General features: G+C 48.3%; 1 protein-coding gene and 1 long non-coding RNA gene across 5 annotated transcripts in view; one reads left to right on the forward strand and one right to left on the reverse strand.

Annotated features, from left to right (window-relative positions):
• Positions 1-2,865: 2,865 nt before the first annotated feature.
• On the forward strand, positions 2,866-23,669 carry LOC123601162. The gene is made up of 3 exons (XR_006714006.1): positions 2,866-4,437; positions 4,720-4,798; positions 23,395-23,669. It is a non-coding gene; the product is annotated as an uncharacterized LOC123601162 (long non-coding RNA).
• The window catches only part of SLCO2B1 (solute carrier organic anion transporter family member 2B1), a 57,048-nt gene continuing 49,683 nt past the window's right edge, over positions 18,053-25,417 (reverse strand). The window contains exons 14-15 of one of the 4 annotated variants that reach the window (XR_006714004.1): positions 18,795-19,515; positions 18,053-18,244 (exon numbers count right to left, since the gene is read on the reverse strand). Coding sequence is in view for 2 of the 4 variants with exons in the window: in XM_045484005.1 (XP_045339961.1) it covers positions 19,437-19,515 (79 nt within the window). In the remaining 2 variants the exon portion in view is untranslated. Of the gene's footprint in view, positions 19,516-25,417 lie in introns of all 4 variants that reach the window. The other 3 variants (XM_045484005.1, XM_045484004.1, XR_006714005.1) reach the window with 3 other exon arrangements.

Here is a 25,417-nt window from a genome sequence, read left to right on the forward strand (position 1 = left end):
TTGCCTCCAGCCTCTGAGGAATTACAAACCAACTGCCAAGGCCAGAGCCCCCTCTCTAGGACCCCATGGTGGCTGGTTCCTGGTGTGCTGATGGACTCCTTGAGAAGGGGCTGTAGGACAGCAGGCAGCCTTAGGGGGGAAACGGGGAGCTAGACATCTCAATTGAAGATGGAGGCCCAGAGAGAACCTGGAAACATCAGGTACCAGAGAATAAAGCAATGACCATGTTTTATAAGTGGGGAGTCTGAGGCCAGAGGGCCAGGGACTTGCCTCAAAGCCAGTGGCTGTCTGGGCTTAGCCTAGGACCTGGCCCCAGACTCCTTGCCCAGGCCTTTGTCCAAGGTATTGGCCACATCTTAGCGGGACCAGTGCAACAGGGAATCTCATCCTGCCCCCAGGAAACTGAAGCCGGCTACAGATGCCAGGATGGGTATGGTGTGACCTTGGGCCTCTCTCTGCCTCTGTCAACTTCTGGAAAGTAGATGGGCTTCTGAATTCCTACCCTTCTTAGTCTTCTCAGAGCTATTGTGACAATGTGAATGGAAAGTGATTTGCAGCAAGAAAAGCCTCATCAACCAGGGCCCGGGGCCTTGTCCCCTCTGTGACAGGACATGGCATTGTCCTTTTCTGGGACTAATTAGCTCCCATGTCATTTTGCCCTGTTTCGTCTTCCTTCTGCCTCCAGCATAGCAAATTCATGATAGGTGGTAAAAGGAATGAATCTCTACTTGCAGTCTCTGTGAATGTCCCTGCCCAACCTCCTCCTCCCCTCCCCTCTCCTCTTTATGCAGGTGTTCCCCTTTTCTGTTCAAGTTCCCCTGGAACCAAGTCTGTGAGCTATTTTGGGGTCTCTCTGGAGGAACTTCTCTGTCCATGTTGTCATGCATTCAGCACGCAGTAGGTGTTCAATAAATGTAAGTCCAATTGTGTCTGGGGCTGTATTCATTCTCTGATGCATCCGGTGGAAGTATCTTAGCTCATACATTTTTCCCCACTTGGGGTGCTCTCTCCCCTTGACTCTATTCCTTCAGCACAGCCCAGTCAGAGCTCAGCTTGGGTTCTGTCCCCTCCAGGAAGCCTTCATGGCTTCCTTTCCTCTCCTTTGAATTTCACTTAGCAGTCAGAGGGCTGACGTTCCTCTGAGCCCCCTAACTGTCAGCAACTGAGCTCAGGACTGGTCTGGTCTCCTGTGGTGTCATCTCAGAGCTCAGCATGGAGAAGGGATCAATGGATGAAATAATGATTTAAAAATCTCTTGCTGATCCTGAGACAGGCAAGATGAGGAGCCCCCATCTACACTTCACACAGCCTCCCAGAAAGGTGAAGTGCTTTCCCCAAGGTTGCACAGCTGACCCAAGCCTGACAGTAGCTCGGGTTTCCTGCTCATCTTCTATGCTGCAGCCCTCCCAATCCTAGGCTCTCTCTCTGTAGAGTGTGACTAGGTTAGATCCCAGGGGACCCTGTGGGCAAAGAGTTCAAGCGTTCAGGGTTTCCTTAGGACTCAGCAAATGAGTCATCCCAGCCCCACCCAAGCAGAGTGACTGCCCTTTGCAGGTTGAGAATCCCCCCATGTCAGCTTCACTGGACCTAGTTCTTGAATTTATTACCACACTAGGCTCCAGAGCCCCTCTCTGAGCCTTCCAAGGCACTCTCCTCTCCAAAGGCCTTGCCCTCTGTAAGGTCCACTGAGCCTTGGCAGGGAGCCTGCAGAGGTTTGGCAATTTCCCTGAGGTCACCCACCAGGTAGTCCCTTCCCCACCTGCCTCCAGTTCCATTTGTCCATCAGAGGTGTCTCAGTGTTCCAGAAGTCTTTAGGCAAGTCTGCCTTCCCAGATCTCAGTTTCCCTGTCTGCAAAAAATGTGTGTGTGTAGACAGGATGATCTTGGAGGGCTTTCAGTGCTGTGCCCCTTGACCTTTTAGGGATGCAGGTCATGGAAGGGAAGGTAATACTGTGATTTGCCCAAGTTGGTGAGCCCACCTTGATGTGTGACCTTGAACTTGGCCCCATCCCAACTATATAGTGCTGATGTGTGACCTTGAACTTGGCTCCATCCCAGCTATATAGTGCTGTAGCATAGTCTGGTGGGGGAGAACGGTCTTCCTAAGTCTGTAGCAGCCTGTGATATCTAGGGCCCCTTTATCTTGGCAGACTCCCTTTTCGTCTGTTCCCCCCTTCCTCTGAGGCAAGTGGAGGAGCAGCTGGGCAGGGCTGACATGACGAAGCTCAGTCATTAGGTAGTGGGGGAGGCCCCAGGTTCTCTCCTCTACTGTAGCTTCTGCACTGGCAGGGAGGGGAAAACTCCACTTCAGGCTTTGCTGTTCCCATTTTTCACTCCCCTCCCCCCCCCCCCCCCCCACTGACTATGAGACACAGGAAAATCCATAGGCCCAAGATTCATTTTCTCCATTGAGTCAGCAGAGGCCACGCTCTGCTTTTGAGGGGCCAGCAACTGGCTTTTAAATAACTCTCTGATATTTAATACCCTCCTCCTCCACTCTGCAGCCTGGGCCTCTGGGGAAAGGCTAGAATAAATGAGCTGGATGAGTCCTCTCAAAGTCGTAAGTGTTCCTGCCTCCACCTCAACCCACCCTCCCCCACCCAGACTCCCAGGCCATTGGGGAAAACCTGATTCTTTATTAGCCTTGCACTGTGCTTTACAGTTTTTAAGTGGTGTCCCAGTCTGGGTTTGTTACCCCCAGGTTAGAATTGAAACCTGAAGTTTAGAGAAAGGAAGTGACCCCATTTTGCTTTTGGTCTTGGCCTACTAGTGGATGGCTGTGTGACTGTGGGCAGGTTCATGTCCTTCTCTGGGCTTCTAATCCCTTCACTGTGCTACAAGGTGGTTCAGCCGGTGAGTTGCTGCTGGTCCCTCTAGCTGTAAAGTTTTCATGAGTTGCTGCCCTGATCTAGGTCTCCTCTCACGGAACTACTTTTTGCCTCCACACTCTTCTTCCTGGGGAAGCTGAAAGGCAGAGCAGACTTAGGCTCAAGGCCAGCCAGGGTTCCGGTATAAACTCAGTTGAGTCAGGGGCAGGAGTTGGTAGGAGGAAGGGGAAGGAGCAGGGTTGGGGGTTTTCCTCTCCTCTCCTCCCCTCCCTTCCCATTTCCTTTCCTCCCCTTTTCTTCCTATGTTTTTCAGGTAGAGGTTAGGACAGGTCAAGGGCAGTAGCCTATTTAAATCTTGATGTCCTTAAAGCTCAAGGTCTCTTCAGCTATAGATGCACTTCGAGGAGGTGAGAGCTAAACTCTCTAAGCTGCACCAGGTTCAGGCTCCTGATAATGGAAGTTAGTGAGACCAGTTCTCCTGGCTTCACCACTGTTCTGTGTCATTCGGAAAATAGGAATTGATACCTCTGTTGGTTGTAAGAGTGATGCTTGGGGGCCACCCCAAATTAATGATGCAACAAGCCTATTTTATAGGTTTTCTGATTCCCAGTTTGGTGCTCATGCCACTGCCTTGCCGTATGCAGGAAGTTGGGGGCTGAGGAATGGGAATGGGAGAGGCAAATGGGTTCTTGCTTAGATCTAGAAGTGACCTTAGTTTGTTTGGCTTCCTTGTTAACTCGGGTCCTCATGATCCTCCTCAGCTACTCCAAGCCTTCTACTTCTAGAATTATAGGATCTTGGAATCAGAGCACTGAATATAAGAACCACAGAGTTTGAAGGCCATAGAACCATGGTCTGTTTGAATCAGAATGTAAGACTCTTATGGTGGTAAATGAAACACTTAGAACTTGTGGAAGGTTGTTATATTAATGTTCCCCTGCAATGAATCCTGCCTATTTCTATCTATACTTTTATGATGTCCCTTCCCACACTGACTAGTTTGGCCAGTTGAACTCCTTTGGCTATTGAGACATCAGCAAATGTGATGCAAGCAGAGGATTTAAAAGTGCTTGTGCATTGGGGCTTTCCTTCTCCTGGTCCCCTGAGATCTCCATGTGTAGATACCCGGGCAAGCTTCTTAGGGGAAGAAACCAGAAATGAGCCACCCCAGCTGAAGCCCTCTAGACCAACTGGCTCCCAAGTGATCTTCCAGCCAGCTGCCTGAGTGACCATAGAGAAGACCAGGAGAACTATCCGGCTGACCCAAGCCCAAAATTGCTGACTCACAGAATTGTGAACAAATAATGTCGATGCTGTTTTAAGTCATTATGTTTTGGAGGGGGGTGGTTTGTTACACAGCAGTAAATAACTGATTCAGAGGCCTAGAATTAGAATTGTAGAGTCTTAGTCACAGATTCCATATACCCCTACAAGCATGTATCTTGGTTCCTGGCAGCAGAGACTGGAATCTTTGATGTAGCAACTGAGGACTAGAAGGGCCCTGACACCTCTAACCAGTGAGACCCACTCCTTTTCTTTATCGACCGATGGGGAGACCAGTTGACCCACTCACCCTCTTACAACCTGGAGCCTTCCCTCCACCCACAAGGTCTTTTATTCTTTGGCATTTTGTTCATTCTGTCACAAGGTCTTCTTGTCCTACCCCTGGGCTGGCTTCTCAATCCCTTCCCTCTGCTTTAGGAAGCTGTCTCATGCTGATCTGCTTGTTTTGGTCTTGGGGGCTAAATGTGTATGTGGTGGAAACTCGTCTTCATATTTATCCCAGTGCCTGGTACAGTGTGAGTTAATGAACATGTATGTCCTGAAGAAAACTACCACCACCACCACCACCAACCTTCTCGCCTTTCCTTGCTGTGTCCCCTTACTACAGAGTTCCTGGATCTGTCCACGGTGCTGAATGTCTTTATCCTTCTTGCCACTGCCTGCCTCAGAATGGCTACTTCTAGAAGGTAAGAATCATTTCTGTGTCCTAGAATTAAATCTCACAATCAATGCCCACCTCTGTCTCCTTCCCTCCCTCTCCCTGCTTCCCTGTCTTCCTCTCCTTACCTCTGTCCCTCCTCTCTCCATCTCCTCCTCCCTGCCCTCCCCCATCACTCATACAGATCATTAGGCTGCAGTATTTAATGAAAACTAATATGTGGTGATGTATACTAATTAGGATTAGATTAAGTGGTATGCATCAGAATGCCCAAAAACAAGGGTCTCTTAAAGGATAAAAAAATAAAAGTTCATTTTTCATTTAAAAAAAAAAGTCCAGATATAGACAGTCCAGAGTCTGAATGGTTTCTCCACATTCATGAGAACCAACACTCCTTCTAGCCTCCCATTCTGCCTTCTCTAGGGTATAGTCCTCATTCTTTGGTACAAAATGGCTGCTAGAGCACCAGCCATCACATCAGATAGCAAGTGGAGACAGAAGATAAATAAGGGGGCCACTTCCCTTTTATCCAGCACTTTCACTTACATGGCCACATGTAACTAACTTCAAAGAGCATGGTAAATAAGTCTTTTAACTTGGAGGCAATGTGCCCAGCAAAAGGTTGTAGTCATTACTATTGAAAACGAAGGAAAAATAGCTATTAAAAAGTAACTGGATATCTCTGACAGTGGTATTGATGGCGACAGTGACTGTGGCATCCTAGTTGTGGTGTTGACGGTGGTAATGCAACGGTAATGGTGGTGGTAATGGTAGTAGAAGGGGTGATAATGGTGATGGCGGGCATGATAATAGTGATGGTGATGAACAAAGAGATAATGGTGAGGATGGTGATAATAAAGCTGGTGGCCAATATAAGCTTTGGTCCAGGAACACAGACTCACTCAAGCATCAGCCTGGCCCAGGAGAATACCAGAAGATGGACCCAAGAGACTGCAAGGCATCTGGAGCTTGGAGTCTGCTCCAAGCCACAGGGGCACTGCTACTTTTCAGTGCATCAGCCATGAGCCTCTTGCCTTCTTAAGGCCAAGTCACCCCCGAGCAAAGCATGAATCAGATTCCTCCCATTTAGGCTGGAAATAACTCTGGAATGAAAACTTAAGGCCTCGGGGAAATGAAGCAGCAAGAGTGATACTGGACTTCCATTTATTAGACAATAAACACTGATGGAATTTGTTGTTGCAGTCAGAGTTGGCTTTGCTGTGAAGTACACAGGGAAACACGTGGATATGTAGTCTCAAAAACAGGAATAAACGGTTCCAAGGACAGACATACAGAGAGAGTTACAGATTTGCAGAAAGAAACAGCCCATAGTCCTGGAGACGCACAGACACATTTAGTATCCTAAGGAGGCACAAGGCCGACCCCTCTCCCCAGAGACACAGGCCGTCCAGCCATCTTATTCCATGGGACAACTTTCATTTTACCCCTGGGTCCCTTGCACTGAAGGTACCAGGGACCAGAAGTGACCTTGATGAGGGGCTCAGAGCTCAGCAGCCAATCAGAGAAGGAAACAGTGTGACCTTTGATACCCATCCCACCTGCAGTGAGGTTGCGCCGGTGTTCCACAGGCGTGCCCCAGGCCGGCCCAGGTTCTGTGGCTGAAGGTGACCAGAGCAGTGGGACTTGGGTTGGAGGGGGTGTGTCCTCCAGGATGTCTCCCCCAGGGGCCCAAGGACACACCTGGAAGCCATTAGCAGAGGAGCCATCAGGCAGCAGGTTCTGGCTCCAGGTGAGAAGGCGTGATGAAAACATGTGGCAGCCTCCTGCCCGCTGGAGATGGAGGGCGGAGGACACCTTGGCCTGAGTAATTCCAGCATCACTCCCCTGGCACCCACCTAGAACGTAAAGGTCACCACAGGCTTTGGTTCTCAAGACGGTTGGTGAGCCCACCTCCTGAACCTTTGACACCATATTTCTTGACCATTCACGGTGACACTTCTCTTCTAGGAAGCCTTCCTAATGACTCCTCTGCCCTCTGCCTCCTTTGTCTCTTTCTCTGCTTCTGCTCAGGGCTCCTCCATGACATCCCCCTGACCTGCCTACCCTTTCCACTGATGTGTGATTCCTTATAAGTGGCACCCCTGCCTGGCTCTAGCTACTGTGGCCCTTCTCCTCTCCGTCCACTGGGAGCAGCTTTACTTCACCGTGGTTTCCATTGTTTCTTAGCGATTGAAGATGTTCAGGTCCCACCTTGGGTCTTGGCCCCATTTGCTGCTAATCCCTGGCCTTGGGACTCCTGACTCACTCATTTCCCATCTCTGGTGTGCTGGAGCTCCCAGCTCATGAAGGAGCCTGCGGTTAGACCATCTATTACCGCGAGACTAGGCCCCCAAAACTGGAGGTTCTTGCCACCCCAGAGCTGCTTCTGCCTTTCTAGCCTTACGTTGGTCTTTTATCAGGATGGTCTAGTGCTGGTTTCCCCCAGTAGGTCAGGTTCTAAGTCCCTAGATTTCCCTAGCTGTGTCCCAAATGATAGAGAAAGCGTTCAGCTTCAGGTGCACTGGGTAGTTTCCCCCAGCTCTATAAGGGCACAATATCCCTGGGGATCATTAGGAGCTCGTCACTCTCTGGAAGTCTGTGGGTGGGCAGGAAGACCTTGAAAGCTGGCCAGAACACTGATTACTGGACGCCCCACATATTCCTGGACTTAAGACAGGAACCTCAGGACAGATGGGTGGACAGCAGCCTGCACAGTTCCCTGTTGGGCCAACCCCAAAGTCTGTGCCTCAGCAGCTCCCATGGCACACCCAGGATAAACAGCTCTCACCTCTCCTTAGTGCATTGCCTGCCTATGGTGGGGGCTTCAGCTTGGCTCTGCCAGTATGTCCCCAGCACTGCCCTGGGAAAGGAAAAAAGAAGCCAGTTGGAAGTTCAGAAAAGGAAAGGCTAAAAAGGAGCCCACAATCGGCCCTAATTAGCCACTGGGAGAGAGAAAAGGAGGTCAGAGGCCTGAGTCTACTTCTGAAAGAAAGCACCTGGCAGGCAGAGGCATGGCTGGTCTGTACCCCCACACTACACAGCACGAGGCTTGGCCCCACGCAAGCCCATCCGACCCTGGCTCTTAGGACCCCCAGCTGGGGAAGGTCTCGACATCTACACGCCTACCGGTAGAACTGTCATGGCCCACTCCTCTGAAAGAGGCAGCTGGCTATGGGGAAAGAGGGAGGAAGACGGGAGGGAGGGAAGGCAGTCAGACGTGAGTGAGCATCCACTGTATGCAGTGTGCTGAGTTGAGAGGTTTACATACATGATTGTATTTAATTTTCACAGTGGTCCTGAAATGGAGGTACTTTGGCCTCAAGTTTTAAATAAAGAACTGGACCCTCAGGTTAAGTAGTTGACCCAAGATCACACAGCTTAAAAGGGGCCGAGTGGAGAGTCCAGCTTAGGCCTGTGCTCGGCAGCCTGTGCTCTTGGTGCTATAAAATGAGTGCTTGGAGGGCAGAGCCCTCGCCTGCATCATCTCCTGTGCCCCAGTGCTCGGCCCGGGGAGGGGCAGGCACGTGGCAAGTGCAGAGAAGAGCTGTTGTACTCAACAGGCAGGACAGGCTGAACCAGGGAAGGACATAAAAAGGGGGGGAGAGAGGGATGTTGGAGGCAGTACAGAGACAGATCACTTCCATCCCCTGGGACATCATGCAGGGGACCCCTGGGGCAGCTTTCCTGGGGCTGAGGACAGTGCCGGACTGAACACAGCTTGTGCCTGGCCGTGGGGGAGGCAGGGGAGGACGAAGTGAGGGAACAGTGCATTTCTCTTTCCCTCTTTGCCACTCCTCCTACCCTCCCGCCCACCCCAGATGGTTAAGCTGAAGCAGAAAACAAAATGAAGAACCTTTAGCCCCTGCTGGAGCCAAGCCACCTCTGCTTAGCTCGGACAGATCACCAGCAGACCAGCTGGGCCAGGGCCAGGCTGTGGTCCAGAGCGGGCTGGGGGGCATTGAGGAGAGGATACACTAGGCCTCAGAGCAAGGCCACTGTGGGCACAGCACCTTTCCATGCAGGCTGAATCTTCTGGCTGAATCTTCAGGGGCAGCAGGATGGGGAGAGGGAAGAGGACCCTCCTTTGGCCCCGCCTGTGAGCACCCCAGCAGTAACTGGGGAGTAGGAGAGAACACATTTTGGGTGAGGCAGACTTTACATAGCTGCTGTCTTTACAGCTTTACATCCTCAAAGGTAGTGCCTCTCAGTCCTGATTTTAAAGATGAGGAAACTGAGGCCCAGAGAGGGTAAGTAACTTGTCCAAGGCCACAGCGTGAGTAGGAGGAGGACTGAGATTCCACCCCCAGCCGTTTGGCTCCAGGCCTGCTTTTAATCATCATCATCTCCTGAGAGGAACAGCAGAAGCTTGCCTGTCTGCACCCACCAGCAATTAGGGGCCCCTCGGTATTGTGAAAAATGTCAGTGGAGTGTGTCTGATTAGGCTCATCAGTGCCCAGCATGGGACACATGTGTTTTTAAGATGGATCACCATTATCCTTGGCTGAAGAATTGCGTGGGGTTTTCTAATTACAAATTATTCCTGCTGGATTTCATTATGCTCCCTCTTGTCTGGCTTTTTATGTTCTCCATCTTACAAAACTTTGAAAATCATAGTTGGCTAAGCTTATTTTCTTGGTCTTAAAATATACAGCTAAGCTTTTATTAAGGCACAATGTTGTTATATTTTTAACAAGTGAATGTTTGACTCAATATTACAAGAAGGCAGCGATTATTTGAAATTCACCATTCTACATTTATAACAAGTCGGAAGAGCAGGATGGAAATTTACCTTCCTGTAGAAAACCTTCATTCATTTGGAAGGCAGATTTCCACCTCCCTGTGGTAGAGGGAGGTTCTCATTTAAGTGTTTTGCACTGCTTTCAGCCAACGGCCAACTGTTGTAGGCAAGTGGCCTGTGTTAGATCATTTCTAAGTGAGACTTTTCACTGAAGACTAAAAATTCTTCAGACTTAACAGCATTAACAAAGACAGAAAAAGAATGGCTTGTATCATTGAAAAAAGAAGACAAAAATGCAGTGCTCACCAGGACCCAGCAGAAGTTTACTTAAAGGAAGTCAGGCTAATCTCCCCTCTCTCTTCCTTTGGGAGACCCTGAGTGATAAATCAGGGGTCTGTCAGAGTCCTAAGAATCTTGATTTCAAAAAGGCATTTGGAACATCTCCCAAGGTGTTTTTATGGCAAGACAAGGGGCGGGATCAAATAGCGATACTCTAGGGGAATCCCTAGCTGCCTGGACAGCTGGTGGAGGAAAATTGATTAGTGGATCAATGGCAGTCTGGAGGGCAGACTGTAGCTCTACCCATGGCTTAGTCTTCCGTGCTGACATGCTTGGTCTGATGTATTTTTGAAGGACTTAGATGAAACCAAATAAAACGTGTATCAGATCTGCAGGCAGAAGGGTGACGATGTCAGGTGGCAGGACTGGGTTTCAAAATGATTTGGATTGACTTGATATGTAGGTGACAGCCATAGGTTCAAGTTCATGGAAGTAAATGCTAGGTTCCTATTACGGCTCAAAGGTTGGGGTGGGGAGAGGGAAGGGAATTATTGAGCACATACTGTGCTCACATACTGTGCCATAACTTTTGCATAAGGTAGCTTAGTTATGAAAACTCTTGGAGGAGGACATTGCTCTCATTTTTTTAAACATTTCTTAAGTTTATCTATTTTGAGAGCGAGAGAGTGTGAGAGTGCCACCAGGGGAGGGACAGAAAGAGAGAGAATCCCAAGCAGGCTCCATGCTGTCAGCGCAGAGCCTGATGTGGGCCTTGAACTCAGGAACTGGGAGATCATGGCCTGAGCCGAAGTTAAGAATCCAATGCTTAACCGACTGAGCCAACCAGGCGCCCCTGTTCTTGTTTTATAGGGGAAGAAACTGAGGCCCCGAGAGGCTGAGCATTTGCTTGAGGTCACAGCTAATAAGCAGAGGAGCTGAGGCTGGTCAGACTCATAGGCCCACCTTCTCACAAAATGTCCAAGACAAAGGAGACGGAGCTTAACGGCAATTATGTGCAAAGAAAAGAAAAACACACGTTTATGTGATGTTAGTCCCATATTGTAATGCTGAGCCTTTTCTGAGCCTCTCTTTTGGGGCCACCCTGGACCCGGGCTTGGGGCGCAGAGGGAAAAACATGTCCCTCCTAAGCAAGTAGAGCTGTTAGGGGAGGAGAACCCAACACAACAACAGGCAAATTGGTAGCGCCTGGTGTCCTCCATGCCACGGGAGCCCTGGGAAAACGGGACTCCTGCTTCAGGGAGTCCTGGCACACTGCACAGAGGAAGCAGTACCTGGCCTGAGGCCTGAGGATGACTGGCTTGTCTGGGAGCCCAGGGAGCACATGGCTTGCAGGTCCAGATGGAGTGTACCCGTCTGGGCACTTCATTTCTTTCATCCTTCAGCTCTGAGCCCCACTGTAAGGCCCAGGAAGACTCTGGGCTGAGGAGATGGGGAGGTTTGCCCATTCTCCACCCCCAGGTCCCAGACCAGGAATGGAAGAAGAGAGCAGGAGGGGAGCGGGAGATCTGGAAGGCATCTGGGAGCCAGAGTCAGGGCTTTTCCTCTGGGAACGCTGGGAGGTTCTGGGACCTTGGGCTCCAAACCTGCCGGTTACTTTGTAACCATAGGCTGTGTCCACAGCTGTTCCTTCAAGGGCCAGAGATTGGTGCTCAGGGCCAGGGAACATGCAAAGAACAGATGTCCTGGGTGTCATTTGGAAGAGAAAAGGAGGGCAACCCAAGTCTTTGAACTCATGGGGCATCCATGTGAATAGCACGTGCAGAGGCCTGAGGTCAGGGGACAAGGCTTGATGGGCCAGAGATGGGAGGGCAGGAGATGGAGGAGGGGGGTTGCTGAGATACAGTTGGCGAGGTCTGCAAAGGCCAGGCCTTGCAGATCTTGTCAAGATTTTAACCTTTTATCCCAAAGGCAAGGAGAAGCCACTGAAGGCTTTTAAGCGGAGAGGTGATCTTTCAGGATCTTTCAGGATCTTTCCTTTCAGGAAAGATCACTGTCACTTTGTGACTGGAGGGGGCTGACTGTGAGAAGACAAATGCGGTGCCTGGGGTACAGGTGGGTGACAACAGCACTGGAGCTGGGTGGTAGTGTGGAGGCAGGAGGGGTGGTAGGCTTGTCATTCGGGGCCTGGTGACCAGATAGTGAGGCAGAGGAGGGACGGCTCCAGGATGTCTGGCCTGTGGATGATGGGACCATCCATCGTGAGCAGAAAGACCAGGAAAGGGGTGGGCAGAGAGCGTGAATTCGGCCTTGGTGCTGATGAATTAGAGATACTGAGGCATCCAAGTGGAGATGTTGAATGGACAGTGGGATATTTGTCTGGAGTTCAGGAGCTGTGTCAGGGCTGGAAATGCAAAGCTGGCGTTGTCAGTATTTAGGTGGAATTGAAGCTGCCTGCTTACTGAGAGCCCCCATGGGTCCGTTGTCTGCTCTGAGAGGCAGACCCCCCCCACCCAACCCTGCCCCAAAGCTAGCTCAGGACTGCCTCTGGGCTTCCACCGCTTTTCCCTGCAGCGTTTGGTCGCGTCTGTCTCCCCACTTCAGTGGCAAGCTCCATGAGGGCAGGAACCAGATGTATCTCTGCATCCCCATCAGCACAGATCCTGGCACAGAGGAGGCATCAGTGGCAATTTGATAGTTGATGCGTGAAGCAGCTCTCAGAGGAATAGGCTGCCATAGAAGGGAATGAGCTTCCTGCCCCAGAAGGCACATGAGCATGGGTTCTATGGGGCTGTGGGGAGTAAGGGAGATTCCTATACCCAGCAGGTGTCCTCTGGGGACCCTCTCTGCCCTGGATTCTAGCTTCCCAGGACCTGAGTCATTTCCCCTAGGGAGTAAGGAGTGTCATTTCCTCTTATCCCTGAGTCCAGAGTTTGGGCTGGGACTCTCTGTGGTTTCCTCCTCCTCTGGAGAGGTTTCTGGAGGCTGTGCTGACCTCAGCAGGTGCTCCCCTCCCCCACGAGCCTCTCAACTCTGGAGCTCCACCCAAGCGTAGATGCCTTGCTGGGGTTTGCAGAAGCTGCTGAGGTAGCTTTGGCCTCGGCTGCTAGGACTGGCCGCCTGCCCTGCCCAGGCTCCTCGACCTCAGCCTTGGCCTGAGCCCTCCTCCCTCCCTAGCCACCTCTGCTCTACCCCACTGCATTCTTTACTGCAGCAGCTTGGTCACTGCAAGAGCCAGAGTGGGTCTTAGCCTGGAGATTCTGGGAGCTTTATAGGAAGGAGGCATACCTGGAACCTGGAGGAAAGGGAACAGATTAGTTAAGAAGCTGGGAAGGGAGTGGGAAGGGGAGGGGTCTGGAAAGGGGCTAAGGAGACACAGAATGTCTCCATTGCTTTGGAGCACCTTCAAGAGTATCTGGCTCCCTCATTTAGCTCCCTCATTTCTCAGAGAGAAACTGAGGTGCAGGGGAGGCAGGTGGAAAGACTCCTCATGGGGGAGATTGGAGTGGAGGATGCATGGGGCATAAGGAAGCTCCATATGATTGGGGAGGTGGAGAAGGGGAGGGAGCAGAGGGCCCTGGAGGCCAGGGAAGGCCATGGTAGTTGACTGTTCCACCTGGAGTAGGTGTTGGAAAGGTATGGGAGTCCTGGGACAGAACTTTCTGGAGTCAAGGCTGGCTGAGACTGATTTCCTCCTGTATGAGAATCAGCCCCGCTCTCCTGTCTTTTCTTCCCATCTCACTGGGAACTTCTGTAAAATAAGGACCCCCTCTTCCATCTGATTGAGACATTTCTAAGGCAGGGAATAGTCTGGAGGCTCCCTGAGATTGGAGGACTGCCTCCCTCACCAGACTGGGGCCAGGACAGGACTGAACATCCATCCTCCGTCCATCCACAGCACTGGGAGCTGGAGCAGTGCAGGGAAGAGAGGGGACTGGGGGCTTGCCCCTCAGATACGGAGACGCAGAAGGCACCTCAGAGGGGCTTAAATTTGACACAACTGACCAGCACTGCCCCATTCAGAGAGGAGAAGGCGAACCTTAAAGCCTGTGAGATGAGAGATAAAACCAACAGAGAGAATTTCAGCTCCGGGGGCTGAGTCCTTACCTTACAGCGTAGCAGGGCCTGATAAGGTACACGTTGTTAGAAGAGGTGGGAATGTTGAGTTGTTCTCACCCTGGCTCGGAGCGCTCAGCCTGAGATAACTGTGGTGACCGTGGTCCATGCCAGCTGGGCTAGCTCTGGCAGCAGACACTGCAGGGGACTGCCAGGCTGCCCCAGAAAACCCAGAACTACGTTGACTTCCAAACCACTACAGGACAGGACTACAGGAACTTAAAGAACCAAAGCACGGCCTTGCCATCTCTTTGTTAATATAATTTTATGCCTGTTTTTTTAAAGTTATTTTGCTTTTTTTTTCCAGAGTGTGCTCACTGTAGAAAATTTGAAAAATGGAAGGTAAAAATAAACACACCTATGATCCCACTATCCAGAGACATTTTTGACAAATTTCCTTCCCGTCTTTTTTCTAAGCGTATGTTCTCCATAATTGTGTTAACACTGCTCTAATCTTTAAAACTTTTACTTTTATTTTTTTCTTATGATTATTAAGGGAAAGCATGCTGTTAGTTTAAATCTTTTTTTAATGTTTATTTGCTCTTGAAAGAGAGAGCGAAACAGAGCATGAGCGGGGGAGGGGCAGAGAGCAAGGGAGACAGAATCCAAAGCAGGCTCCAGGCTCTGAGCTGTTAGCACAGAGCCCGATGTGGGGTGAGATCATGACCTGAGTCCAAGTCGGACCCTTAACCTACTGAGCCACCCAGGTGCCCCTAGCATGCTCTTAGTTTAAAAAAAAAAAAGTATAGGAAAACATGAAAAAGGAGGAAAAAAAAAAAACCTACTCAATAATCCCATTATCCCATCAATCATTTTGTGAAGACATTGGAATATTTACTTCTTGACATTTTTCTGTGCCCCCACATGTTTTTGTTTTTGTTTTTGTTTTACATGTTAGGAACCATAAGTACAGTGATTGGTTTACAGTTTGGGAGACAGCATGATGTCTTTATAACAACAACAAAAACCCACCTGTATTCAAATCCTGGCTCTATCACTCATTAGCTGAGTGGCTTTGGAAGTTACTTTCACCTCTAAAACCTTAGTTTCCTCAGCTATCAAATGAGATCAACCATTATCCAGTTAGAGAATTGCCTTGCAGATCTGTGTATATAAAACATCTGGCAGTGCATCCCATACTTAGTGAGTCCTCAATAAAAATGTAGTGGACACTTGTCACATTTTTTGCTGCCTAAAACGAATCCATTTTTATATTTTGAATGAATCCCCCAGGAGGTGAAGCCTTTGGGAGCTAGGACCCCACCTTCCATTTCAAAGCCGAAGGGGGCCAGATAACTCTCCCACCATCACCCCCTGGCAGTTTGGCCAGCCATTCCTGGCTCAGGACTTCGATGTGACAGTTAGTGAGGCGGGGAGGAAGATTCATTAGAATATATCTGTGCTCATGCCATGCAGCAGTGCAACATCTGGAGGTGTAGTGCTGTGGAGATGTTCAAAGGCCATGCCAGTAGAGGCGTTGGGACCAGCTGTTCCTATTGTATGACCTTGGCTGTGAATTCAGGTGCCCACTCTTTTGATTCTCCAGCTTTCTCATCCACTCTGAGATGCCCAGTGGAACTGCTAATAATTTTTTTCTGTTTTGCTTCATCTGAGTCCATTGCTGTTGCTTGCGACCACAAAGGTTAGTTCCTAGATCTTTCAACAGTGAAATAAATTTCAGGCACTGGCTTTAACTACCAGCCAAAGTTTTAACGCAGACAATTCCTGGATATGCTAGAAGTGTTGGGCTTACTGCTGGCCCTTTGGACAACGAACAGGGTGATCCTAGATCTGTGCCTCACTGCTCAGCCCAGAGCCTGCCTGGAGAGAGGAGTTACTCAGAGCTGCTGAAGGCAAGAATGAAGGAAAGGAGGGATTTCTACATGCCTGCTTCCTATAGGCAGCTTGTATGTGGTTCACTTGGATTCCTAAGGCTCCTTGGACCTCCACCTGCTTTATCCTGTGACTTAAGCAGCCTGAAAGCTTTGCAGCTCATTTTCTTCCCCTCCAGACCTGGGTTTCCCGTAGGATGGCATGCTGGAGGTAAAAACCCTGGCTGTTTCCTTCCAGTCCAACCTCCTAAACATTTCTTAATCCATACCTTACCTCCGTCTCCAGGATATCATCTCAGCCCACCCTTATGGGGCCCTTACTCACCATTGGGCTGGTCTTCAGGAGGCCAGTTAGGTATCAGGAGAAGGCCCCCAGGGGCCAGCTCAAATTTAACCAGTAAGACTGCTTGTCTGGGTATCTTAGGCAAGGGGCTGCAGGCAGGCCCAGCCCACAAGTGGAACTCCAGAAATATCAGCCAGGCCTGAATCCCACCTGGAGCCTGGCATACTGTCAGTGTTCAGGAAGCGTGGATTGATCAGAGACTCTGGGATTATTGCTTCTGTCCTTTCTTGGCATGCCATCGGCAGTGAGACCTGGACCTGGCTATCTCTCCTGCCTCATCTCCCCCATTCCTGCCTTATGCTGTAGGCTCCATCCGCATCAACTAGTTCCCTGAGTGTATGCCAAGCTGTCTCACTGCCGTGCCTTTGTACATGCTGTTCCCTCTACCCAAGGCCCTCCCTTAACCAGGTCAGCCTGAAGAACTCCCACTAATCCATCCTTCTTATCAGGCACACTGAATGCAAGTATTGCCTCCTCTAGGGAACCTTCTGGAACTGGCCCTGGGAGGCCTCCCTCACTGTGCCCCTCGGGACCCTGCCCCTGCAGTCCTCTGTTATACTGCTTGGCACAGAGTGTTGCAGGTATATGTCTTCCTCAGAAGGCAACACTTATGAGGGAACTGGACTTGTTTCTCTCTGTACCTTCAGTGCCTAGCCAGAATCTGGCACAGAGGGAAATCCAGGACGTGTTTGTTTCCTTTCTACACACCCCCACTGCCTTGGAGGTAGGAGATGCGGTGGGAGAGGCTGCAGGACCTTAAATGCCAGCTAAGGAGAGAGGCGTGGTCAGATTTTCACTGTTGAATGATTCTAGTGGCTGGGACCCCTCTCATTTGGGGTAAGAAGAGTAATTTTTCAATTTGGCTCTCTCTCAGCCCAGAAAACAGGGGGTTAGTTCTCAGGAGGAACACGAAAGATGGGCCTTTACCTGGGGTCATCACTCCTTCTTTCCCTGGACCCCCTTGCCCTTTCTGCATTCACTTTTAACTCTTGAAGTCTCTCCCCAAAGACCTGGGGTCTAGGACCCACACCCACTACTCAAGGGCCAAGTGCAAACCCCAATCCCCTGTTATGTAAGTGAATTATCCTCTGTTCCCAACCAGCGCCAGCCAGATCTCCTCCTCCTAATTGATTTAATCTTCTCATACCAGAGAGTTGGGCGGGGCTGGGGAGACAGCACTGATCAGAAGCCAACACGTCAGTGACGTAGGCTCATTAATTACAGGGAATCTAGGTCATGGATTGGCTCTGCGTGGCTCTGATCCTCCCCCTCCCCAGTCATTTGGGTCTCTGAAAGGACATTTTCACCTCCTCCTCATTTCTCAAACCCAGTCCTACAGGGACAGAAAGTTGAGGGTCCCATAAGCACTACCTTTCTCTCAAATCTCCCCAAACTCTCAGCTCTGGCCAGCATTCCAATATGAGCACAGGGCACAGCCTAACATAATTTATTGAGAAATGAAGAGATGAACAGATGATATAATTTGGGGGTGGGAAGAGACCTTGGCGTTGCCTTTTTAAAAAAATTTTTTAACGTTTATTCATTTTTTGAGAGACAAAAGAAGACAGAGTGTGAGTGGGGGAGGGGCAGAGAAAGAGGGAGACACAGAATGGGAAGCAGGCTCCAGGCTCTGAGCTGTCAGCATAGGGCCCGACATGAGGCCTGAACACAGACCATGAGATGATGACCTGAGTCAAAGTCAGATGCTTAACCGACTGAGCCACCCGGGTGCCCCGGCGTTATCTTTATTTACTTTCTACACCAAGCAAATCTTCACTTTGCAGCTTCTCTGATAGCGGATGTCCAGATCTTACTTGTGTACCCCCAGCGATGGGGGGGCTCACTCCCCTGAGATAGCCCTTCCCTTGTATGATGGCCTTTCTCAAATGGGGCTGAGACATCAGCCTTGTGACTTCTGAGACCCAGCTTTGCCTCTGGGGCCACAGGGCCTGCCCCAGAACAGGCAGCCAGATCCTGAGACATGGTGATTGCTCTTCTTCAGGCTGAACACCCCTGGCTCTTTCACTAGTTCTTTATTTGGTAGACTTTACAAATTACTCCCCACTGTATCTCTTCTGTGGACAAGGCATGGAGATCATCATCTCCCCAGATGCACAGAGCAGAACAAAGACTCCAGGACAGTGTGAACAGGTCAGGGCAGGACTGTCACCTTTTCTGATGTTGATATTAGATTTCCATTGATAGAGCCTGAAATTGACGGAGATCTTTTGAGGCTGGATAGCACACTTTTGACTCAGCGTACACACAGAGTCAGCAAATCCCCATCATCATTTTTTTTTTCTGACATTAGCAATGGAAAGTCTCCATGAAAATGATCTTTGTGATAATTAGGAACATCTCCATGTTTCTTCCCCATAATTCTTAACATCCACCCTGACATTTCTCATACAATCATGCAATTATCCATCTACCCATTCACCCACACTACTATCTATATATTCATCCATCCATTCACCAACCTCACTCTCTGCCTACATACTGTTCTATTCAGCTGCCCATAGATTCATTCATGCACTCATTCACCCGTCCATCCACCTACCTACGAACCAACTCATTTACCCATTTATACATTTCTATCCACCTGTCTGATCATCTACTTAACTGTTCATCCATCCATTCACCATCTACCAATATAAACCTCCTATCCATCCACACATCCATCTCTTCATCTACTCCCTCTCCCAGTCACTCATACATCTATATTCATCATCCATCTGTCCATCCATCCAGTACTTACTGGGGTTTTATTATATTTTAAATCCGTGTTGAGCATTCTGAGTGATTCAAAACTGAGTAAAATACAGGTGCTCATTCTTTGGGAGCAGTTAAAGCAGATGATGATGAGTACTGTAAAACAGGAACAATGAAAATGCTTTGGGGATTCAGAGGAGGGAGAAGGGGTATCTGGATAAGGCTATGGATATCTTCTTGCCAGAGGAAACTTTCGGGTTGGGCCTTAGTAGAACAACAGTATGTGGACATACATAAATGCATTGGAAGTAATTCCAAGTAAAAGAAGCAGCATATCAAAGATACAGAGAACAGAATTCATGTCTTACTCCTTATGCCCCAACTAAAGTACCAAATACAGAGCTGGGCACACTTTAGTAACCTGATACATATGCAGTGATTCATATTGTTCCTTCTCTAACAGGGATACCCCCAGTAGTTAATCAAGAGTTTAGTCTTTCTCTTTAAGAGGATTCTACAGTTGCCTTGTTGGATGGCCTTGGAGAAGTAACAAAGCCTCTATGGGATTCTCTGAGTTTGGAGTTGAATTTCTGTCTCTATCAGGTGGTCCTTTCCCCCTAATTTTAATTATTTCTACTATGTTCTCTGCTCTCTTCAGAGACATCAGCATTTCCACATATCTTAAATTTTATTTTCTTTTGTTGGCACCAATAATCTCAATCCCACCCCTCTTCAGCTGCCTCAGCCACATCCCCAGGCAAGAAATTCTGTAATATGGAGGAAGGGAGAAGTTCTGTGTAAAGGAAATAGCACTGAAGTAGAAGCCAGGAGTCATGAATTCAAAACCAGCTTTGCCACGAGCTTGCTTTGTGACCTTAGGCAAGCCTCTTTCCCTCTGTTTTAATCCTCCCCATAGAATCTAAGCACTGAACATAGCATTTGAGATCCTCTCATCCAATATCCTCATCTTATAAATGGAAAAAACAGGCTCATAAAGAGCATGTGACTTGTTCTAGATCCTATCTGGATTAGTGGCAAAGCCAGAACAAACTTAAGATTTCCTGACTTTTGGCTCAAGGTTTTCTTTACCCAACCACAATTTTTCAGTCTCCAGTCACAGCCCCTGTATATCTCAGGAAGAGCTTCCTCTCCCACTTCCATTCCCCAGGAAAGAACGTGTATCTTCCAAATGTTTTGACTGTGTATTATTGACGCATGCCTGGGTGGGGGCTGGAAAGGCACTATTTAAGAGCAAGTATTCCCAGCCTGACGGAGTTAATTATGTTCATCAGGAAGAGAGAAGAGAAAGGAACAATGCGCTCTGCTTATCTACTGGGCTTTAATCAAATTGAGAAACGAGGAAATCCATCACCCAGAGGCTAAGGGAGTTGGAGAGCTTGGCTTCCGCCGGCTCTGAGAACTGTAATGGGTTGGGCGCTGTCCAAGGTGCTGACATCTTCACTTACTGCTCTGAGTTGCTAGGAGAGGCAGAGGGACAGCAGCTTTTAGAAGATGGACCAGGATAGAGTAAGAAAAGGTCTGGACCTGCTGGGGACAGGCTTGAGTTCCTATTCTGTCTTCTGAATCTTCCCTTTTCCATTTATTTGTTTATCATCTTTAGGAAAAATATCTCTTATGGCTAGAGTCCTCAGCTGGGATTGAAGAAATAGGAAGAGAGGGAAGAGCCCTAGACCCTTTGCTGTCAGGGAGATGGACCCCAGTATGAGGGTGGAAGCCCTTTCTTGGCCTTGAGGACTTTCCCATATTAAAGGGAGATGTGAGTTATCCTTTTATAAAATCCTCAGTCCAATGATAGTTATGAACTACCTTTGAGAATTTGTTAAAGTGGTGGAGAAACATCACTGTGTCTTTAACTCTAACTCGAGTATGATATAAGGGAGGCATGGACCATGTCTACATGGAGCCTCCAGTCTTATGAGGAAGACCTGGTCTTCCTCTGGAAAATCTCAGTTCAGCTGAGGAGACATGTTCTTGATTTAGAGGGAAACCTCAGTTATAATCAGGGAGACAGGATGGACAGAGACATTAAAATGTGCACAATAACCTACCAAAGAACTCAGATCTTCACGCTTCTGATTGAGGTTTTTGGTGCTAGATATTTTGTATTAATAAAGGAAAATTTGCTGGTAGAGGTGAGCTTGAGCTGAACTTAAAGGAAAGCAAGAGACTTGGGTCTCTAAATCTTAGGCCTCCTGAGAGTCATGACCATGCCTTCTCCTTCCCTTATATCCCCTTTAGAGTAAGCACAAGTCTTGGCACAGAGCAGATCCTTGTTCAGTGTATAATTGCCAGAAGATAGAGAGGGAATGTACTTCCTCAGTGTTTAGGGAGATAGCAGAGTGAGGATGGTATAGAGATCAAGGAGGAGGGTTGGTTGGAATGAAGAGCCCGAGGCTAGGGTGGGGGGATAGTGGTGGAGTGATAAGATGGACACAGGGAGTAGCCCAATGTATGTCCAGGTCACTGAAGTACAGCATTTGGAACAACTCCTTCATATTTCTGGAGCTTCTGAGAGACACTTTATTGAATCTTGGACTGTTAAAACTAGAGACTATTAAGGTACAAAATCATAGACTGCTCAGCTTCTAGAGCCACGTGACCATGGATAGTTGGAATATTAAAACCGTACCAACTTAGCAAGGCAGAACACAGTGTGTTGAAGTTATAGAAATACTATGGAATACTAGAGCCAAAGAACCAAAAGTCCATATTAGGGAATATTAAAATCCAAGCATCTCAGTGTCAAAAGGGGAAAGAAACCCCAGTTTATTGACTCCCACTATTTGTATCAGTTATGGTGCTGAGAGTATTCTAGTATATTTTCCTATTTAATTTCTACTATAAGGTTTAAGCCTTTTATTCCCATACCTACTCAATGGAGTACTTCTGTCAAAAGTTTATTAAACATATACTTGCATAAGTTTCATGACAGGGGAGTCATTATCTGTGTGCATACCTCTACTCCCTGCTGAATGGCAGATAGAAAGTTCTCTCTTATGTAAGCTGCACTCTCTTCCTGTAGTGTCCCCACACTGGTCCAGTTCACGTCCTCTGAGCTACACTGAGAAAGTCTAATCTCCCACTCACATGACAGCTTTTCATATGGCTAAAGACAGTCTTTATTTCTTTCTTCTCTAGGATAAGCTGGTTTGTTCATCATGTAGCTAGAAATGGGACAGCAAATCAAAGAATATCTGAGCTGGAAAGGCCCTTAGAGGTCATTTTGTCCAGAGACTTCCTTTTACCGCTGGGTGGTACAGCATCATGGTCAGGAGCCTGGGTTTTAGAGAGAGATGAGCCTGAATTCAGAATCCAGAGATCCAGCACTAATTTCGTGTGTAACCTTGGGTAAATTACATAATATGTCTGGATCTCAGTCTCCTTATCCATAAAATAGAGAGAATGATAATATTGACACACTATAGTTGATGTGAGCATTGAATGAGATAATGTAAGGGAAGCTCTTAGCGGAGTGCTTGGCACAGAGTAAGCAGTCAATAAATATTAGCTATAATTATTGGAGGTCCAGAGGGGCAGGGACTTGCTCAAGATCACAGGGCAACTCAGAGGCAGAGCTAGGGTTAGACCAAGGCCGCCTGCCTCCAAGACCAAGTCACTTTCCCATTTACATTTCCTCTCTATCTGCCTTGGGAAAAGGAAATAACTCTAGAGGGAATTGGAATACTTTGCTCACTAAGTCAGTTAGAATGCAAGTAAGAGAATACCTGATTTAGAGGCTTAAACCTTTTGTTTTCTTAACAAGGAGAGGGGAGGAAGGTAGGTCCAGGTTTGTCTGGTGACTCAACCATGTTTAATGATCAAGGCTTTTCCAATTCTAAGCTCTGAGAGGGACTCCTCTGTGATCACAAAATGGCTGATATGGCACCAAGCATCATGTCCTCCCAAGCAGGAAGAAAGGGAATGGGAGCATAAAAGTTCTTCTTCTCTCATGCCTGTGTCATCCAGGAGATTTTTCCAAGCGGATCATCCCCTTACATCTTATTGACCAAAATGAAGCCACATGTCTACTCTTAGACTACTCACTGGTGAAGAGGAAGGCATTTCCATGAATGGTTTGGATTATCCCTGTGGCTAAGTACCTTGCTACTAAAACAAGGAAAGGGAATTGGCTATAGGAAGGCAACCAGTAGTTCTTGCCATACTTAACTCTGTCTCCTCTATGGATTGGCCTCTCCTGTCCTTTTCACCTCTGCTAGGGATCCTGCCCTGGTTTCCACCCTTGTCCAGCACACCCTCTTCTACCACATAATTGAGCATCACCCAATTCAAGTCTACTTTGCCAAGCTCTTCCATCTGTTCATGTTCAAGTCTTGTTGTCCCACGCAGTCTGTGAGCATTGGGAAACTAATAGCAGCTACTAATGAATAATTGTGTGCCAGACACTCCTCTGGCCACTTGTAACCAGCTTCCAATGGCTGGTTCCAATGCTCCATATCTCCTGGTGTTTACAACTTTTGTGTTCCCCTCCCACATTGTACCAGGGTTAGTCTGTGTGACCAATAGAATATGAAAAAGTTATGGCATATCACTTCCAAGATTGTATTAGAAAAGACACCATGGCTTCCATCTTGGTAGCACACATTCTCTTGGATCATTCATTCCAGGGGAAGTTAGCCATCACGGCAAGAGTACCCTTATGGAGAGGCTTGTGTAAAAACTAAACCCTTTGACCAACTGCCAGCAAAAAATGGTTGCCTGACAACAACCACAGAGTGAGCCTGGAAGTGGATCCCCGTTAAGCCTTCTGATGACTGCAGGCCCTGGCTGACACTTGACTGCAACCTCATGAGAGATCCTGAGCCACAATCTCACAGTCAGTCCACTTCTGGGTTCTCAATCCTCAGAAATTGTGTGAGATAATAAACATGTGTTATTTTAAGCTGCTTCTGGGTTCTCAATCCTTAGAAATTGTGTGAGATAATAAATATGTGTTATTTTAAGCTGCTAAGTTTTGGGGTAGTTTCTTACTCAGCAGTAGTTAACTGCTGTAGTGCTATATTGTCACATTACACCCTCACAACAACCTGAAAGGTGGAGTTTGTGTCTTATGTGTCTGTGTGTGTGTGTGTGTGTGTGAGAGAGAGAGAGAGAGAAAGAGAGAGAGAGAGAGAGAGAGACAGCAAGCATATGCATACACAGAGGGAGAGTGAGAGAGAATCTTAAGCAGGCTCCATGCCCAGCACAGAGCCCAATGCGGGATTCCATCCTACAACTGCAAGATCATGACCTGAGCCCAAATCAAGAATTGGATACTTAACTGACTGAGTCACCCAGGCACCCCATTCCTTCCATTTTTAAGATGAGAAAACCAATGCTGAGTGCAGTGACCTCTCACACCTGGAAAGTGGCACAGCTGGGATTTGCCCTCATGTTTATTGGATTCCAGAGCAGAGGGAGAACCTGGTTCTGTTTTCTCTGCTGGAATGTCTGCAGGGTGAAGTTTGAGGAACAGAAAGAGGAGGTCTCTTTCTCTGATGTGTCTCCTCTCATTTTTTTTTTTTTATTCCATCACATTAGTTAGCAGCCACTACATCATCTAGTGTGTATATGTGATTCTGTGGCAAGAAGTTTTATTAGAAAAAACAGTGGAATTTTGAGAGGCTCTTGAGCAACCTTGGACAAATGTTTGTGCTTTTCTAGGCCTTAGTTTATTTGTCCACTATATGGGAAATATAACCCTTGTCCCACATGCCTCACCAGGAAACCGTGAAGATCAAGTGTGAAGGGATTTTGTAAAATGTGAAGTGTTGTTGAGTATGGAAAGTTGTGCTTTGAGGACAGAGCACCCCTGACCCAGGGCCCTCCCAGTACCACACAACTACCTCTGCACAGGTGGCCAGCACTCCCCCTCTTCTCTCCCACCTGAGTTTTGCTTCCAGAGACAGAATATTGAGAGAAGTTTAAGGCCCCGACTCACTTCTTTAGCCTCATCCCTCACCATGACCCCTCTCTTAGGCCACACTGCAGCCATGCTGAACTAGTGGAAATTCCCCAAGCCTGCCAGGAGCTTTCTGTATGCTGAGACTTTATCTGTGCCCTTTCTTTTCCCTAGACACCGTTCCCAGCTTCTCCACCTGGTGTGTTCCTACTCATCTTTCAAGACTCAGCTTAGATGTCCCCACTTCTAGGATGCCTCTCTTGACCCGGTTCAGGACCTCCTAATTCTCCCCTTGATTAGCGCACCAGCCTCCTGCCTGAGCTCTTGGCCTCCAGCTTCCCTTTACCACTCAAAGCCCCCATGGTGCAGCCAGCAGCCTTTCTAAAACACAAATCTTGTCATGTCACTCCACTTAAAATAACCAGTCAATGGAATTATCCATCAATCAATGCTTCAAGGGCTTCTCCTTGCCCTCAGGAAGATATCCAAAGCCTTCTGCTGGAACTCAAGGCTTAGTCCCCAGTGGTGTCTCCAGCCTCAGCTCTCCTGTCTCTCCTGATTGCCCCACCCAGCACAGTACACCCCTGCCACATTGCTCTTGTGTCATATCTCAGACGCACCTGCACCTTGCTCTCTCATGTCTCCCTATCTTTGTGCATCCCAGTGTTTCTCATGCCCAATCCCTTCATCTTACCTGGGAACTTCCTGCCTAATCTCCTAAGCCAGCTCTGATCTAACCTGTTCTGGAA

This window comes from Leopardus geoffroyi, chromosome D1 (genome assembly GCF_018350155.1).
Source record: "Leopardus geoffroyi isolate Oge1 chromosome D1, O.geoffroyi_Oge1_pat1.0, whole genome shotgun sequence".
In the NCBI taxonomy this organism is placed as follows: Eukaryota; Metazoa; Chordata; class Mammalia; order Carnivora; family Felidae; genus Leopardus; species Leopardus geoffroyi.